Below are 15,512 nucleotides of genomic sequence, written 5' to 3'. Positions count from 1 at the left end.
AAATGTAATAATTCTGTTTCTTCATTATTTTTGTTTCTTTTCACTCCGGGACTGTGTGTACATAATTTCATTCCACCTCATGTTAACATGTGATGCGAATGACAAATAAAGCTTTTTGACTCCTTCAGTCCTTGAAAATGATTTTAACGGAACACCAGATTCTTCAGAGTTCTCTCACTTCACTTCTCTCACTCTGATAAATATTAACATAATGATACCTTTACGTCGCCCATTTTTCCTCCTTTCGGTTCTGGCCTTGGCTGTAGAGTTTTTTGTTTTTTTTGGGGGGGGGGTTTTCCTATCCCCCGACAGACATGGCTGGAGGATTGGAAATGGAGAAAGAAAGAGAGGATGGAAAGAGAGAAGAAAAACAGATCTGCTAGAGGATGTAGGGAGCCATGGCCCTGTCCCCCAGGACATGAAGCAGGCATGCAGGAGATCCAGGCCCATGACATCCAGAGTGCAAAAGCCCAAGGAGGACCATTGGAGGGGCATCCGTGCCGCCCTCCTGGAAGGAGCTGAGAAGAGCCACAGATATGGGGTCAACCAGCAGCCATGGAGCAGAAGCCAAAGGGGCCTGCAGTGATGTGCCCGCTGGCTCTGCCGGCACCCAGCTGCGCCAGAGTGAACCGAGCTGCAGGCCCAGAGGCCTAAGGGCCCCCAAGCAGCCACCAGGAGTGAGCCAGTACATACCTGAGCGCCCAGCCCCAGACACTTAGAACCACCAACGCACCGGCACCTGGGGGCATCAGCCAGGGGCAGGGAGTGTGGTGAGGGCTGTAGAGTGCTGACTGAAGCTGGAAAACAAATAAAAGTCCAAACCTTAGCAGATACAGTACCCTGACACTTACTCTCATCAGGTCTCTTTAACAAGAACAATTTAAAGTGTGTTACTCTGCTCCTTGTTTGTGAAACACTGCTGGAGACCGCTGAAGTCAAATGTATTGAAGTAAAAAACTGCAAAGATTTAAGAGATTTCAGAGGCCACTGGATTTATAGCTAAATAACAAATGTTTAAACAAATATAATAAATATAATGGATATATTGTTTTGATTCACAGTGTAATTTTGATTACTTCAAGATAACAGTATCACCATCAAAAATTGCTTATCACTGTACAAAAAAGTGAAGAAAAAAATCTGAAGATGAAGAAGGTACTTACATTTAACAGCAATCATGACATAATTCACTGGATGTTTTTGCAGTGTTTTATTTGATATATTTGATTATCTGATAAACATATACAAAAACATTATTCAAATTTGAGGCGTATGTTACATCCTGTACTATAACCTGAAAATTGTTTTTCTTATTACATAAATTACTTTTATGTTTTTTGAGTACAGGATAAAATGACACTTTTAATCATTTTGGGGGATTCTCAAATCTTCATGCTGCAGCAGTGGTCAAGCAAATTATAATGTACAAGGATTTAATAACTAAGTCATGAGAAACTTACAATTTTCTATGTCTGATGAGCCTAGTAGTATTTTTCAGTCTTTAAGGGTCTGCAATCAAATGCTGTTTACGGGGGCCTACACTGCACATCAGCTTATTTGCAGTTACAGTTTTTACTCCATTTTGATACTGTCCACATGTTCACTTTTCTTGGACTTTTTTTTTTATCTTAAAGAGGAAAACAGAAACACAAATGACTCCTACTACTGCAACAATCAGTAGAGCAAATGTGGTGTAAAGTCCAGTCTCAGCATCATCGGCGGAGAGATCCAGACCAAGGAATTTCACGCTGTTAATGTTGACTGGTGGTGCAGCTGTTGGCGCGGTTGTTGCTGCAGAAGAGACACAGTAAAAACAATACTGTCGTATTAGTTGTGAAGATTTGCAGATAGTAATTAACCTGCTTTTCAGCAGGTAAGTTAGTTATTTATTTGAACATTTAATTTAAAGGTCTATCATTCAAAGTAGGCATCTAAGCAAATATTTCATTCTTTTACCTCCAGACTCTGGGTTCAGGCACTCCTGATTCAGGGAATCCGTTGCACTTTATGACTGTGGCATAGAAATTTACAGAGCTCTTAGGCACTCGAGGAAGATTAGGGTCTGAGCGATTAACGTAGAACAGACCAAATCTCTGTGAAAAGCCAGAAGCCCACTCTAGGTTGTCCAACAGTGACCACGCTGTGTAACCACGCACATCCACACCATCAAGCAAGTAAGCTGTGAAGAGAAAATAAGTACCTTCATATTCTTGAAATTCATAGTCTATTTTAAAGCATCCATATTACACACAAAACATGATTATGTTATTTTCCTCCCCAGGACATTCCTGGCTTTAGATTTTTTTTATAAAGGGAGGTTTTTGTTACCTTTCAACACCTGGTTAATGTACTGTTCATAGTAGTAGATCCTGTGAACATCATTTAGATCAATAGGTCCCTGCTCTGAGACTCCATTCTCAGTGACGATAATTGGTGGATTTCCATATTCATTTTTGATGAAGTTCAGCAATCTGCGGATACCAAATGGTGTGACCTTTAGCCAGACGGAGGCTGAATCCAACCAAGTGGGATCAGGAACTGTCGCTGCACTGCTGCGGAGGGCAAAATTTGGTAAATCACAGAATAAAGAAGCAAAGCTGTTCAGAAGAATTAGTTCCAGAAGACAGTTGTTTTTCAAATGTTAACTTCTTACATGTCTGCCTCAAGGCTTGCAATATTTCCATGGTCCACAGGGAATGCCAGGGCAGATGTGTACTGGTTCAATCCAAAGAAGTCATGAGTGCCCTTAATTCTCTTAATCTCCTCTTGAGTAAACTCAGGCAACCTGGAGAAATTTAAGTGAAACCAAACTTACTTATTATACTATAGAGCTACTTAGAAAATCACAGACAACTTTTAAAGATTTAATAATAGGATCTTGATGGATGCTCAATCATCCAGGTAAGGAAATCCCAAAAAGTTGATTCTGTTCATATGGAAGTAGTGTTGTTAGTGAAAAACGCTTGTGAACAGAATTAGCTTTTTGTGATTTAATAATAGCCTTCATAATACCGAGACTGTGGTAGACCAGCAGCTAGACTTCGGTCTCTTATTCTTGTCTTCATAATTTCACTGTAGTCACCATTAAATATGGGATGGGAAAACCAGCCAAGAGTGAACTGCACAGAGAGAAACATAATAGTCACTAGAAACTAACTGCTGTTAATTTTTCTTTTGTCAAATCTGAAAGGAATTGGCATACCTCCACCACACGTCGTGCAGCATCATAGTCCTCCTGTCTATAAGGATTTCTGGGTTCAGACCAGTCAGAGCTGATTGTGATGGAGATTATGCCGTTCTGTTTGGCCCTGTACTTGTCATTGTAGAGATGCCAGGCCTCGGCATGAGCTTTAATCAGGTTGTGACCAACAATGTAGGGCAGAGTGTCTGGTCCTGAACTGATTCCTGGGGACAAACATAGACACATTTGCTGCCTATATGCTCTGTTTTTTTTGTTGTTATTGTTTTTATTGCAAGGTCGGGGGGGGGGGGGGGGGGGGGTTGTCACTATGGTTTAGAAATGTGAAGAACTGCTGTACAGATTACAGCTTATTTCAAAATACTCCGATATTTACCTTGACCCCATATCCATATCACGGACAAACAGTAACAGTTGTTTATGTTTTTAAACCCATTTTGCACAGAGAGGCATTTTTTTGGAAAATGTATTGATAGCAATGTTGAATATTCTTACACAATAAGACCAAAACAAAATAACTACACATAAAATAATTACACCATAAAGATGGTTTATTTTTCTACCTCCACACGTACATGGGTATTTCTGAAAACAGAGATTTTCTGTTTTTGTTGATAAAAAAAATCTCCACCATGGCAGGAGTTTTTAAAAATATACTTTTTCAGTGACCCAAACTGCAGTTTACGTGTGGACGAAAGGCCCACATGCATAGAATAAGCTGTGTTTTCAAAAATACCAGTGTAGGTGTGGACGTGGTGTAAAAGAGGTAGTAGTTGATGTTATTGCTACCTGTAATTTATTAGTTTACATTTATTTGTTTAATTCTTCACAAACAGTTTGAGGTGTGAAATAAACCGCAATTGAATTTGAAAACAAAATATGTGTGTGTGTGGATGGATCATGTGTTTGTGCCGGGAGGGGGCCTAGAAAAAAAAATTGGAAACCACTGGCTCAAACCATACCTGGGGCAAAGTCTCCAAAGCCATATCCATGGCGGGCTACAACGAGCGGCTCATTAAAGGTGATCCAAATTTTCACTTTGTCACCAAGACGGTCAAACATGAGGTCAGCATAGTCCCTGAAAAGCTTAACAAAGCTGTCATTCAAAAAGCCTCCATAATCCTCTATAGCTTGTGGTAGATCCCAGTGGTATAGAGTAACCTGAAAGGAAAGGAAAGGAAAATTGGCTGTACTTGCTGACTTGATCTACTTTCCATGTATATTTTCTGGCACAAAGATTTTCTGTTTGCCAGAAAGGAATTATTCATACCTGTGGCTGGATATTTGCAGCATGCAGTGCGTCCAAAAGTCTTTGGTAGTAGTTGATTCCAGCCTCGTTAATGTTATTAATGGTGCCATCAGGAAGGACTCTCGGCCAGGATAAGGAGAAACGATAATGGCTGACTTTCAGCTGCTTTAATATCGCAACATCCTCTTCTATTTTATTGTAACTGTCACAGGCTATGTCCCCATTGTCATCATTTAATATTTTGGAAGGACTGTGAGCGAACTTGTCCCAGATGCTTAGACCTTTTCCATCTGCCCTCCATCCTCCTTCAATCTGGACACAGTAAATCCAAAACAATAATTTAAAGAGATGAAAACAAGGGAAGCAAGACAGTATTGAGTAAAAGTAAAATTGCAGTAGAAGTATAAGTTACTTGGTATGATGCTGAAGCAGAACTCCACATAAAATCCTCTCGGAAGTGACCATAAAGCATCTTCTCATCATCTGGCAAGGGGAAACCATTATCCTTTATGATGTTGTAATAGTAATGAGCTGAGTACTTTGGTGTTCTTGGACGGTCTGGGTTTGTGAAGTCCACGTGGTGCAGCCCAAATAGAAATTTGTACCCGTGCAGCCACTCAAAAGAATCCATAAAAGCTGTTGCTGTGTATCCACGCAACCGCACACCATCAAGGTTATTGGCTGTAATGTAACCACAAATGCAAACACATACATACAAAATAAATGAACAACCAGTCATGGCAGTGGTGGAAAATGTTAAATATCTTCTGAAATATTTTTATATCACTGCACCTTTGAGAGCCTCATCGATATAGGCCTTGTAAAACATTACTCTTTCAAAGTCATCCCATTCTACTGCTGCTCCATTCTCAGTAATATAAATCTCTGGATCACCATACTCCTCCTTGATCCAGTTGAGGAGTCTCCTCAAGCCCCAGGCCACAGCTTTTTGGTTAGGAATGGCTGTAGTTGGTGAATCAGGTTCCTCTGCTTCTCTCATGTCCCGGTCTGATTCATAGGAGTGAGGCTGAAGTGCAGCTGTAAAGTAGCTCACTACCCTTGTAGTGTAATGATTTACACAGAATACGTCAGCAGTTCCCTTGATGAAGTTCTTTTCTTCTTCAGTAAAGGAAGGAAGTCTTGACTGTGGAAGACTTTGGATTTCACTTTTGTTCCCAACTTGCCACTTCAGTGCATCAGGATAGTCACCATTCTTAAAAATAGGATGTGCAAACCATCCCAGTTGGAACTGCATCGCCCGGTCAGCAGTCACCACTTCACGGACTACGTTGACATCAGCAGGTTCAAACCAATCAGCGTTGAGGGCTATGGAGATTAGACCACCCTGAGACTGGCGATACTTGTCGTCATATGTATGGTAGGCCTTGGCATGGGCTTTAATGAGGTTGTGTGCAACTATGTATGGTCTATATCCTGGGTCCACAACATTTGGGGGCATATTTCCAAGTCCATATCCAGACCATGCAATTGTCTGAGGCTGGTTAATGGTTATCCAGAATTTCACTCTGTCACCAAAAGTAGCAAAGCAGAAGTCGCAATAGTCATTAAAAATGTCTATCATCTCTGCACTTTCCCAGCCATTGACCTTTTGCAAAGCTTCAGGAAGGTCCCAGTGGTACAGTGTTACCATGGGTTCGATATTGTACGCTATAAGACCATCAATGAGTCTGTTGTAGTAGTCAACACCTTTCTGGTTGAGGGACTTACGTGTGCCATCAGGAAAGATCCTGGACCAGGACAAAGAGAATCTGTATGACTTCACCCTCAGAGCCCGCAGCATGTAGAGATCTTCATTAAGTTTGTTGTAACTGTCACAGGCTACATTGCCGTTTGCATTATCAGGAATAGTGTTAGTTGTCTGAGTGAATGTATCCCATATACTAGGACCTTTGCCATCAGCATTCCAGCCACCTTCAATTTGGTAGGCCGAAGAAGAAATTCCCCAACTGAAGCCCTCAGGAAAAGTGCCATAATGGTACATTTTTCTATCAAAGTTTGACTGTGAAGAGAATTTCTCCCAAACTACCTTTGCCTGAGATGGAACTTCTGAGGGTGGTAAAGCAGCTAAACGTCGAGTTAATGGCCTTTCTGCAGCTTTAAACTTCTTACTTTTTTGTGAACTGAAACCGTTTTGCTCGATAATCTCAGCGTACAAATATGCAGATTGCTTTGGGGTCCTTGGTCTGGATCCCACTTCAAAGTTGACATAGTGAAGACCAAATCTTTGACTGTAGCCTTGGTTTGCCTCAAATCCATCCATGAGTGACTGCACTGTGAATCGCTGCACATCCACTCCATCTGTGAGTGTTGCTACAAAATGAACAAACAAAAACAAAATTAATATTTGAATTATTTTAACTCTCTCTCTAAAAAAAATGTGCCTTCAAATTGGGGAAATCTCCAACACTAACCTTTCAGGGCCTCATTGATGTAACTTTTCATATAGTCCATTCTGCTGGTGTCAGTGAGACTGTCAACACTGTAATCTGTTGGCATCCCATTTCCTGTTATGTATACAGGTAATTTGTTAGCACTCAGGTATTCTGTTGCAATGTAGTTTAGGAGCCTTCTAAGTCCCCAAGGAACAGGATAGATCCAGTCAGAAGCTGTGGAACTCCATGTGGGGTCCACAGTTGCATGGAAGTCACCCACACCGTCAGGACCAGGGGTGCACCCACCATCACTGTTGCTGACCAGCCGAGAAGTATAGTGATTTAAACCAAAAAAGTCAGCAGTACCAAGTATCCTCTTGCTCTCTGTGGGAGTGAAAACTGGGAGCTTTGCTGGTACAGAGTCAGGGCATGCTGTTTTCTTCTGTTCTACCTGATCTTTGAGTATTGCAGGATAATCTCCGTCTACAAATATGGGATGTGCAAACCAGCCCAGCATAAACTGCAGGTAACGGTCTGCAGCTGCTACGTCTTCAGGTTTAGCAGGGTCACTGGGCTCAGCCCAGTCAGAGTTCAAGGCAATGCCCACTTTTCCTCCTTGTGTTTTTCTGTAATTGTCATTATAGACATGCCAGGCCTCGGCATGGGACTTGAGAATATTGTGAGTGACCTGATAATGCAAAATCAAATGTTAAGTACATTAGTGCAATAATTACACTTGTAATAAAGTGATTAATTGTAGTATTCTAATAACATCACTGTCACCTGATAGGAAGATTCCACATAGTCCTTTACTCCTGGGGCATGCACACCAGTACCATACCCGGCATGGCTCACTACCCAGGGACTATTGAATGTGTTCCAGATCTTGACTCTGTCTCCAAACCTGGAGAAGCAGAAGTCTGCATAGTCTTTGAAGGCCTCTACAATGGAGGCATTGGTCCATCCACCATAATTCTGGAGTGCTTGAGGCAGATCCCAGTGGTACAGAGTGACAATGGGTTGTATGCCAGATGCAACGAGAGCATTTATCAGCTGGTCATAGTATTGAGCTCCTTTTTCTGATTGGCTCTGTCGGTACCCTGTGGGGAAAATACGGGCCCAAGAGATGGAAAACTGGTAGGTGTCGACCTGAAGACCTCGCAGAAGGTAGACATCATAATCTACCTTACGGTAACTGTCGCAAGCTAGGTCAGCTGTCTGATTTGCAAAGGCCAATCCCTCATGACCAAACCGGTCCCAAATAGTCTCTCCTTTCCCACCTTCTGACCAGCCACCTTCAGTCTTAAAGGATACGCTGGAGGTGGCCCACTGGAAGCCAGAGGGGAATGATTCCTGAAGGAAAAGATCTCGTTCTGCTGTAGTCTGGGACTTAAATTTATCCCACACAGTCTGATAACTGTTTCTTAACCCTGTCACCCTGGTGTGGTGTGAAATGCCATGACTTTTGGAAAGAGAGAGACATGAAAAATATAAGCAAATCTTTAATCAAATAAGAAAAAAAAAGATAACAGAATTCCAGTACATATAAATCAGAAAATGAACTCTTACTTGACAAGAGCATCTTCCGTGTCCAGCTTGCCTAACATGTCCTTCATGTCACATCCCATAATATTCAGGCCATTGTCCTTGTCCATCAAGACTGTGTTGTGTTCAAGAAATATGAATTGTTTTAAGTTCAGTTCTGATATAGTTCTGATATATGTTATTGTAACAATATGTATTCACTATTACTGAAAAACATCATAAGTGTGTGCTAAGTCTATGGGTGCCTTATATAACATCACTGGCCCATAACAAGAAGATTTCATGACATGATAACACTCCCAAGATTTAGAACTTTATCTTAATGTATTCTGTTTGGTTAATAACACCAGAGGATTTGCCCAGATTTTGTGGCCTTTGGTTTTTCTTTATTCTGCCATCCCGTAATATCTTCAGATAGCTGTTTTTTGAAAAGGATGTACACTGTACACAATAATAAGTGGTATTATAGTCACAGAAACATTTAACTGGTGTATTAGGCACCATGAGTACGTATTTCACAACACGAATCTCTACTACAACAGCTACCGGAAAGTAGTATTACATATACAGCTGCACATTCATAAAATTAGGTATTGTTCTCGTTTCTGTTATGGGAAATGATTATTAATATCTTAAATTTGGAAAGTCAAAAAGCTGTCATGACATTTACCATTTAGGAAATATCCAAGAAGCTGGTAATCATTGGGAGAACAATCATGAGCGCTCATCTCGTAAATCAGGATAGGCAAGTTCCCGCTCAAAATCTACAACATAAAATGAAACATATGCAGCTTTGCTGTATCAGCAAAATGTTAAATGCAAAAAACATCTTATAATGCTTATTGTACCTGTAAGTTCCTCAGTTCATTTTCAAACTCTGAAGAGATGGCACAGTTGTAGTCAATGTGCACTGACAAGAAGTCCATCTGTTCCAAGCAGGAGATACACAACATCAGGTTGTCACATCATTCTGAGATGGGACTTTTTTGAACCGTTGCGTCATCATTTTTTAGAAATCTTAAGGTAATTAAAGTGACTTATTCTTTGTTTTCATTGGCATCATTTAAATAAATTGAATGTCATGGTTCAGGGTCAGTATGACCCAGCATTTTGAGTTTCTTGTGTTTTGGTAATATTTTGTAGTATGGTTTATGTTCTGATTCACTGATAGTCTTATATGCTGTTTTGAGTCCTGTATTCCCTGTTTAACTCCTTGTTTGGATTCTCTCTTGAGTCTTGTTTATTTGTTAGGTTCTCTGTGTATTTTATATTTCCTAGCCCAGTATTATTATACTCTTGACTTAGTCTGTATTTGTAGTCTTGGTCTTGCCTCTGTTAGGTCTGTTGTGTTTCCACGTCATAGTGTTTAGTCTGCGTCTTTGTGAACAGTCCCTTGTCTCTTGTCAGTGTTTCTACTTTTACTTCCCCTTGGTCGCGCCATGTTTGCTGACAAGACACAGCTGTGCTCTCCTCCTGTGTCTCATTCCTTCGTTATCCTTCAGTGTATTTAAGCTCCGTGTTTCTCTGTCAGTGTTGCGTTGTACTGTCACCGTGCTGTGTGGTTTTCTTGGTTTCTTAGTTTTTAGATTCAAGTGTGTCCAGTTTATTTCTAGTTTTCTAGTTTGAGGTTTTGGTTTGTTTTTTGTGACGTTTACTTTTTATGGAAGGTCTCCCTGATATAAACGCTGCCGCTTTAAGTTCAATCTGAAATATGAGTCCTGAAATTGGGTCCTATATCCTGCCTACCACACAGCACTCAACATGACATAAAAAACCAAATCAATCTTATTCTAAACAAACAAAAAAACAAACAAACAAAAAATATATAATTATATGACCAATCCATATAAAATCCATATAACAACAGTCAGTAGTTCCAGATTATGAGAAAATGATTAAAATTTCCTTTGGGAATGATTAACCTCAGGTACGTTAGTGCTGCTGTTCTTGTCACTAGAGTGTGTGGAGTAAAGAGTTGTTGAATGCCTTCAACAAAACCAAAATAAAAAGAATAAAATATTAAAAAATTGGATCAAATAATTATTTAAATGGCTTGAAATAATTTTATAACAAGGGAACAATCCTCTACAAGACGCAACCCCCCGCAAAAACAGCCAGTTAACGTGCAATTTATGCACGTTACTTGGAATGGAAATAAAGTTTTGTCATGAGACAAATGTAAGATTTCATTGTTTGGCCACAGTAAAAATCGCCTGTGTGATACATGCAAACCTTTTAATGTGGACTGATTCATTTACAGACTTTAAGTTATCAATGAGTGGTAAACATCATGTAAGTGAACATCTGTGGGGACGTTCACTGGAATATTCATCCTAAGCAGATAAGCAAATTCCTTAAAAAGCTGAATTTGAGGTTTGTAATATTTTGGAGAGATTTAAAAACAAGCTTTAAATGCAAGAAAATCATTAAAGGGGATATTTGTCAATTCTGAGGCCGTGGAAGAATTTTGTTTCTCATATATTTGGTGAGTAAATAACTGGAGCTTATTGTAAATATAAAATATTTCATTGCCGATTATCAAAATAATATCAACAACCGAAAATATTATTAGGATCCTAAATAAAAATCATGCAAGGAGGTGAAATTCTGACTATACATATATTAGTGTTTAAAAGATATGTATATATAAAAGAAAAGAAAAAACTTACACTTGTTGAAGCTTTAATGTCGGAGAGAGAAGCCACATCTTTAGTTTTCAGTCCAAGTGACAGACGTCTGCCTGCAAATATACAAGCATGAAAGGCACTTTTACTGTTTGGAACTGCTGAACATGTGCTGAAGGATTTTATTAACTTAGTTGGTTATAAAATATGATTTATTTTTACAAGTGATTTCTCAAGACACTTGTCTATAAACAAAACCTTAAGTGAACTCAATCCTCAGAGAAAAAAGTATTTACTAGAGAAGAATTCTGAAAGCATAAATTTAGTCACGACACTTTTGTCATTAATCGTCATTTTTCCTGTTAATTTGACTCACCTTTGTCAGGAAAGTGTTGATGGTACATCTGGTAAATGTTCTTGTTGAGTTGAAGGATGTTCTGCAGAAAACTGGGAGCATGTGCAGGCTGCCCGTCATGCCAAACACCATCCAGTGTCACCCATGAGTGTGCAAGTGGTGCAAACTCTTGGAAGGCAAACTCTGCATACTGCTGAAACATCTGTGCCAGCTCCTGGCTCTCCCAGCCTCCATACCTTGATTGCAGAGACTCTGGAACTGTCCATCCTTGAAGGATGACCAGAGGCTGAAGACCTGCTTCCAGCAGCTGTTTCAGCAGGGTCTGGTAACATCTAACCACAGCCTGCTGGGGCTGGCTGGGGTGGCCTGTAGGAAGAAGTTGAGCCCATGACAGCAGTACTTTGAAGTGGGTCACCCCTCTGCTCTGCAGGTACTCAAAGTACTGCTTAGAGCCAGGAGGAACGGGATGACTGCAGTCAAAGGCATCATTTATGCTTCTGTCTGAGCTTCTGACCAACTGCTTTGTCAGAGGCCCTGCAAGAAACATGAAGTCCTCTCTTCCATTTACCTCACTGCTCTGACAACTACAGAGACAAAAAACGTACAGACAAAAGACCCACAACAACTTCTTCATTGTGGCTCAAAAACAGAACAACTGATATTTTTTGAATGTAGCCGAGCTATTTAACAGCAATATCTTTCCTTTTTTTTACATTGTTACACAATTATTGTTATTGGCACCTCATCTAGTTATCACAAGTGTTTTATTGTAGCTTTGAGAGATAGGCAGATAGACTCTGGACTCTAGAGATAACACCTTCCCCATCTTCTGTTCTTGAGCTCTGATATACTTTTTATTGCTGTAGAATCATATCTTAGTCATTAATTTTACTACTCCTATCCTAGGTGCTTAATTTTAGTCTTTTAACTCTTTTATTTACTTTTGACTTATGTTGGTTTGTTTTTATGTTTAACATAGTTAACATTTTACTGTCGAAGTGTTGCAGAAATGTTGAAAGGTTTGTGTTGTTATAATTATTACCACTCTTATTATTGCTATTGTCTGTGAAGCCTTTTTATGTGCAACAAGGTATCAAAAAGATTTATTTGATACAAGTTTAGTTTTAACATGTATTTATTTACTTTTTATTAATAGTAATCATGTAGAATTCATATCCTGAGGTATTCACTAAGTGGGGAATTTATCCCCACTTAGTGAATACCTCAGTCAGCAGAAATCTAAGATGGATGAGGAGCAAGAAGAGGAACTATCATGGAAGGACCGTCCTCTCGACTAAAAGACAGCACAGAGGCACTAATGATGGCAGCACAGAAACAAAGACCTAAGCACAAGATCCATAGAGGCTGGTGACTACCACACCAGGCAAGACCCCAGGGGCAGGCTGTGTAAAGATGAGCCTGAGATGATCCAGCACATAACAGCAGGGTGCAAGAGTCCGGGCATATATGGAACGCCATAACCAAGTGGCCGGCACAGTAAAAAGCAACATCTATACCAAGTATCGCCTGGAAGTCCGGATATCTTCCAGGCCAAGGGAAGGTGATGCCTAACCAACTCAACATAGTAGTAACTAGTAGATGGAGCTATACTGAGGGATAGCAACATCAGGAAAAAGGAATACGTGAAGATTAATAAGTACCAAGAGCTAAGACAAGATGTCAAGGGTGAAGGTAACAGTGGTCCCATTAATAACAGCACTCAGTGCAGTGACCCCCAAGCTGGGCGAGTGGCTCCAACACATCCCAGGAACAACATCCAAGATCTCTGTCCTGAAGAGCGCAGTCCTAGGAACAGCAAAGATGACCCTCAAACTCCCAGGACTCTGGTAAAGGCCCGAGCTTGAAGGACAAAGAAGGAGAGCCGGAATTTTATATATTTCTTACAGAGAAAACTGTTATCGCAATTATATTCTTGTCAAAGTAAGTCTTTCAAGAATATAATTCTGATAAGAGTTTTGTCTGTAAGCAAAGTGCATGTAATATTACTTCTAAACTACAATGAAAATGATGTTATCGCAATATCATTATCAATATTCAATTTTTCCTACATATATATATATATTTTTTTTTTTTTTTTTTTTTTTTAATGTAGGAGAGGGTAATGGGTCATAGGCATTATTTGTAAATAACTTATCATGAATACATTTTGCTTTTTATATATGACACATTTTGAGGTTCACTTGACAGTAAGGCAGATGTGAAATGTAACAGTAAGTCCACCTATGACCTGAAGTCCTGACCTGAATCCAATTGAGACGCTGTGGCACGACTTTAAAAAGGTTGTTTAATGCTCTAAAACCCAATTACAACAATTCTGCAAAGATAAGTGGGCCAAAATTCCTCCACAGTGCTGTAAAAGACTCATTGCCAGGTATTGCAAACACTTCTGTGCAGTTGTTGCTACCAAAGGTGGCCCAACCAGTTTAAAGAGAAATCACTTTTTCACACAGGACCATGTAGGCTTGGATTTTTTCCCCCTTAATCATAAAACTGTCATTTAAAAACAGCATTTTGTGATTCCTTGTGTTTTCTTTGTCTAATATTTAAATTCGTTTGATGATCTGAAACATTTAAATGTGACAAACATAGAAAAATTAGGAAATCAGAAAGGAGCAAAAACTTTTACACACTACTGTAAAAAAAACAAACTAAAGTGATTCTGAACTGTATCCAAATAATTGTCCTAAATGTTGCCAATACAAACAAAGACTGTTGAATTTTAAGCAGAGTTTAAAGATAAAATACATTTTGTGAAAGTTTGACCTTATATGACATTAAAGAAGTGATCTATTTAGACTTATTATCACTTCAGTGTCATGGTCCGGAGTCTGTGACTCCGTGTTTATGTTAAGTTTATTATTATTCTGTGGTTTTGGTTATCTTGGGTTTTTGTACTCTTCTGTTTCACGTTTCATGTGCCGATGTCGGTGTCCTCCAGTCTGTGTTTAGTTGGTGTGTGTTGTGTTTAGGGTGTGTTTCCTGTTTTACTTTGAAGGTCTCTGTCTGATGTCAGTGTGTTCTGTTTATGTTTCCCCTGCCTCGTCAGCTGTTATGTCTCCCAGGTGTGTTTCCCTCCTGTTCCCCATCCCCTGATTACTGCTGTGTGTTTTTATAGTGTGTGTTCCCTCGTCCTCATTGCTGGTTTGTCTGCTTCTGTCCGTCTGTCTTCCGTGTATTTCCTCGTACCTCCCTGCGTCTTCGTTTCTGGCTTGTTTTGTTTTGCCCAGTTTAGGTTTGCCTGTTTCATGTTCGCCATTGCTGTTTGTATTTTCTTTTGTTATTAAACTCACTTGCACCAGAGCTGCCGCTTCCTGGGTCCTAACTAACTCGCACAACTTGCCCCGGCAACCCGTGACAATCAGAGGAACCTGCTGATTTTGAGAGGCCAGCGGTAACTGTTAGTTACAACATGATGTAACTAACGTTATCTTGCCATGATGTGTCCCATACCACTTGAACTTTGATCTACATATCACTTTTTGTTATGTAAAAAAAAAAATCATCATAAATGTTTAATCTGTACGGCTCAAATCAAAAGGTGACACCATCACCAATAAAATTCTGACAAAAGAATGACTGAGAGGTTCAAAACAACCTTGAGATTACCAGCTTGAAAACCAATAAAGCAAAACAACTCGTCTTAATTATTCTTTGTGTTTCACTTTTTTAATTTTAATGTCCTAAAGTTTAGAATAAGTATGAAACTGTCTTTGTTTGAGCCAAAACTTAGAATCTTAGAAATCATTACATATCTTTCACACATTGAAAGATATGTAATGCCCAGTATGCCCGATGGCCAGTCCCGCTATGGTCTTGCATCAGTTAATCCTTGGCACATGTGCCCTGGGTTGCCGACCCCTGCTCTGGACAATATTAACTTTTAAAGAAATAGTATAAAATTTTCTATATATTCATTCTGTTTTGTTATTTTTTTTAACAAACTTCTTTGTTTAGCCTACTGCCTGAAAACTTGAGCAGGACACATGTTTGTTTTGATTACACAAACATGTAGGAGTAACTCATGGATAATAGATATTGATTTGTAAATAACTGATCATGAATAGCTTGAGCGTATTAGCTTATTAGCTATGATATTATACTACAGTGCAGCTCTCTGTCTCTTGAG

The 15,512-nt window shown here is 39.6% G+C and overlaps 1 protein-coding gene across 1 annotated transcript; it reads right to left on the bottom strand.

The window, feature by feature from the left end:
- Nucleotides 1-1,703: 1,703 nt before the first annotated feature.
- Nucleotides 1,704-11,999, bottom strand: LOC309690964 (lactase/phlorizin hydrolase-like; the record flags this gene model as incomplete). Its single annotated transcript, XM_082508451.1, has 17 exons — nucleotides 1,704-1,791; nucleotides 1,957-2,179; nucleotides 2,329-2,552; nucleotides 2,654-2,785; nucleotides 3,013-3,119; nucleotides 3,203-3,405; nucleotides 4,162-4,360; nucleotides 4,470-4,760; nucleotides 4,861-5,129; nucleotides 5,241-6,779; nucleotides 6,881-7,529; nucleotides 7,625-8,303; nucleotides 8,411-8,501; nucleotides 9,057-9,150; nucleotides 9,235-9,312; nucleotides 11,056-11,126; nucleotides 11,387-11,999. 17 exons carry the CDS (start codon nucleotides 11,997-11,999, stop codon nucleotides 1,752-1,754), a joined length of 5,502 nt encoding a protein of 1,833 aa, XP_082364577.1. The 3' UTR covers nucleotides 1,704-1,751.
- Between the last annotated feature and the right edge of the window lie 3,513 nt (nucleotides 12,000-15,512).

The sequence above is a fragment of the Aulonocara stuartgranti genome (assembly GCF_965226115.1).
Source record: "Aulonocara stuartgranti genome assembly, chromosome: 16".
In the NCBI taxonomy this organism is placed as follows: Eukaryota; Metazoa; Chordata; class Actinopteri; order Cichliformes; family Cichlidae; genus Aulonocara; species Aulonocara stuartgranti.
The sequence above is the reverse complement of the archived record's forward strand: the minus strand, read 5'-3'. Positions and strand labels throughout refer to the sequence as shown.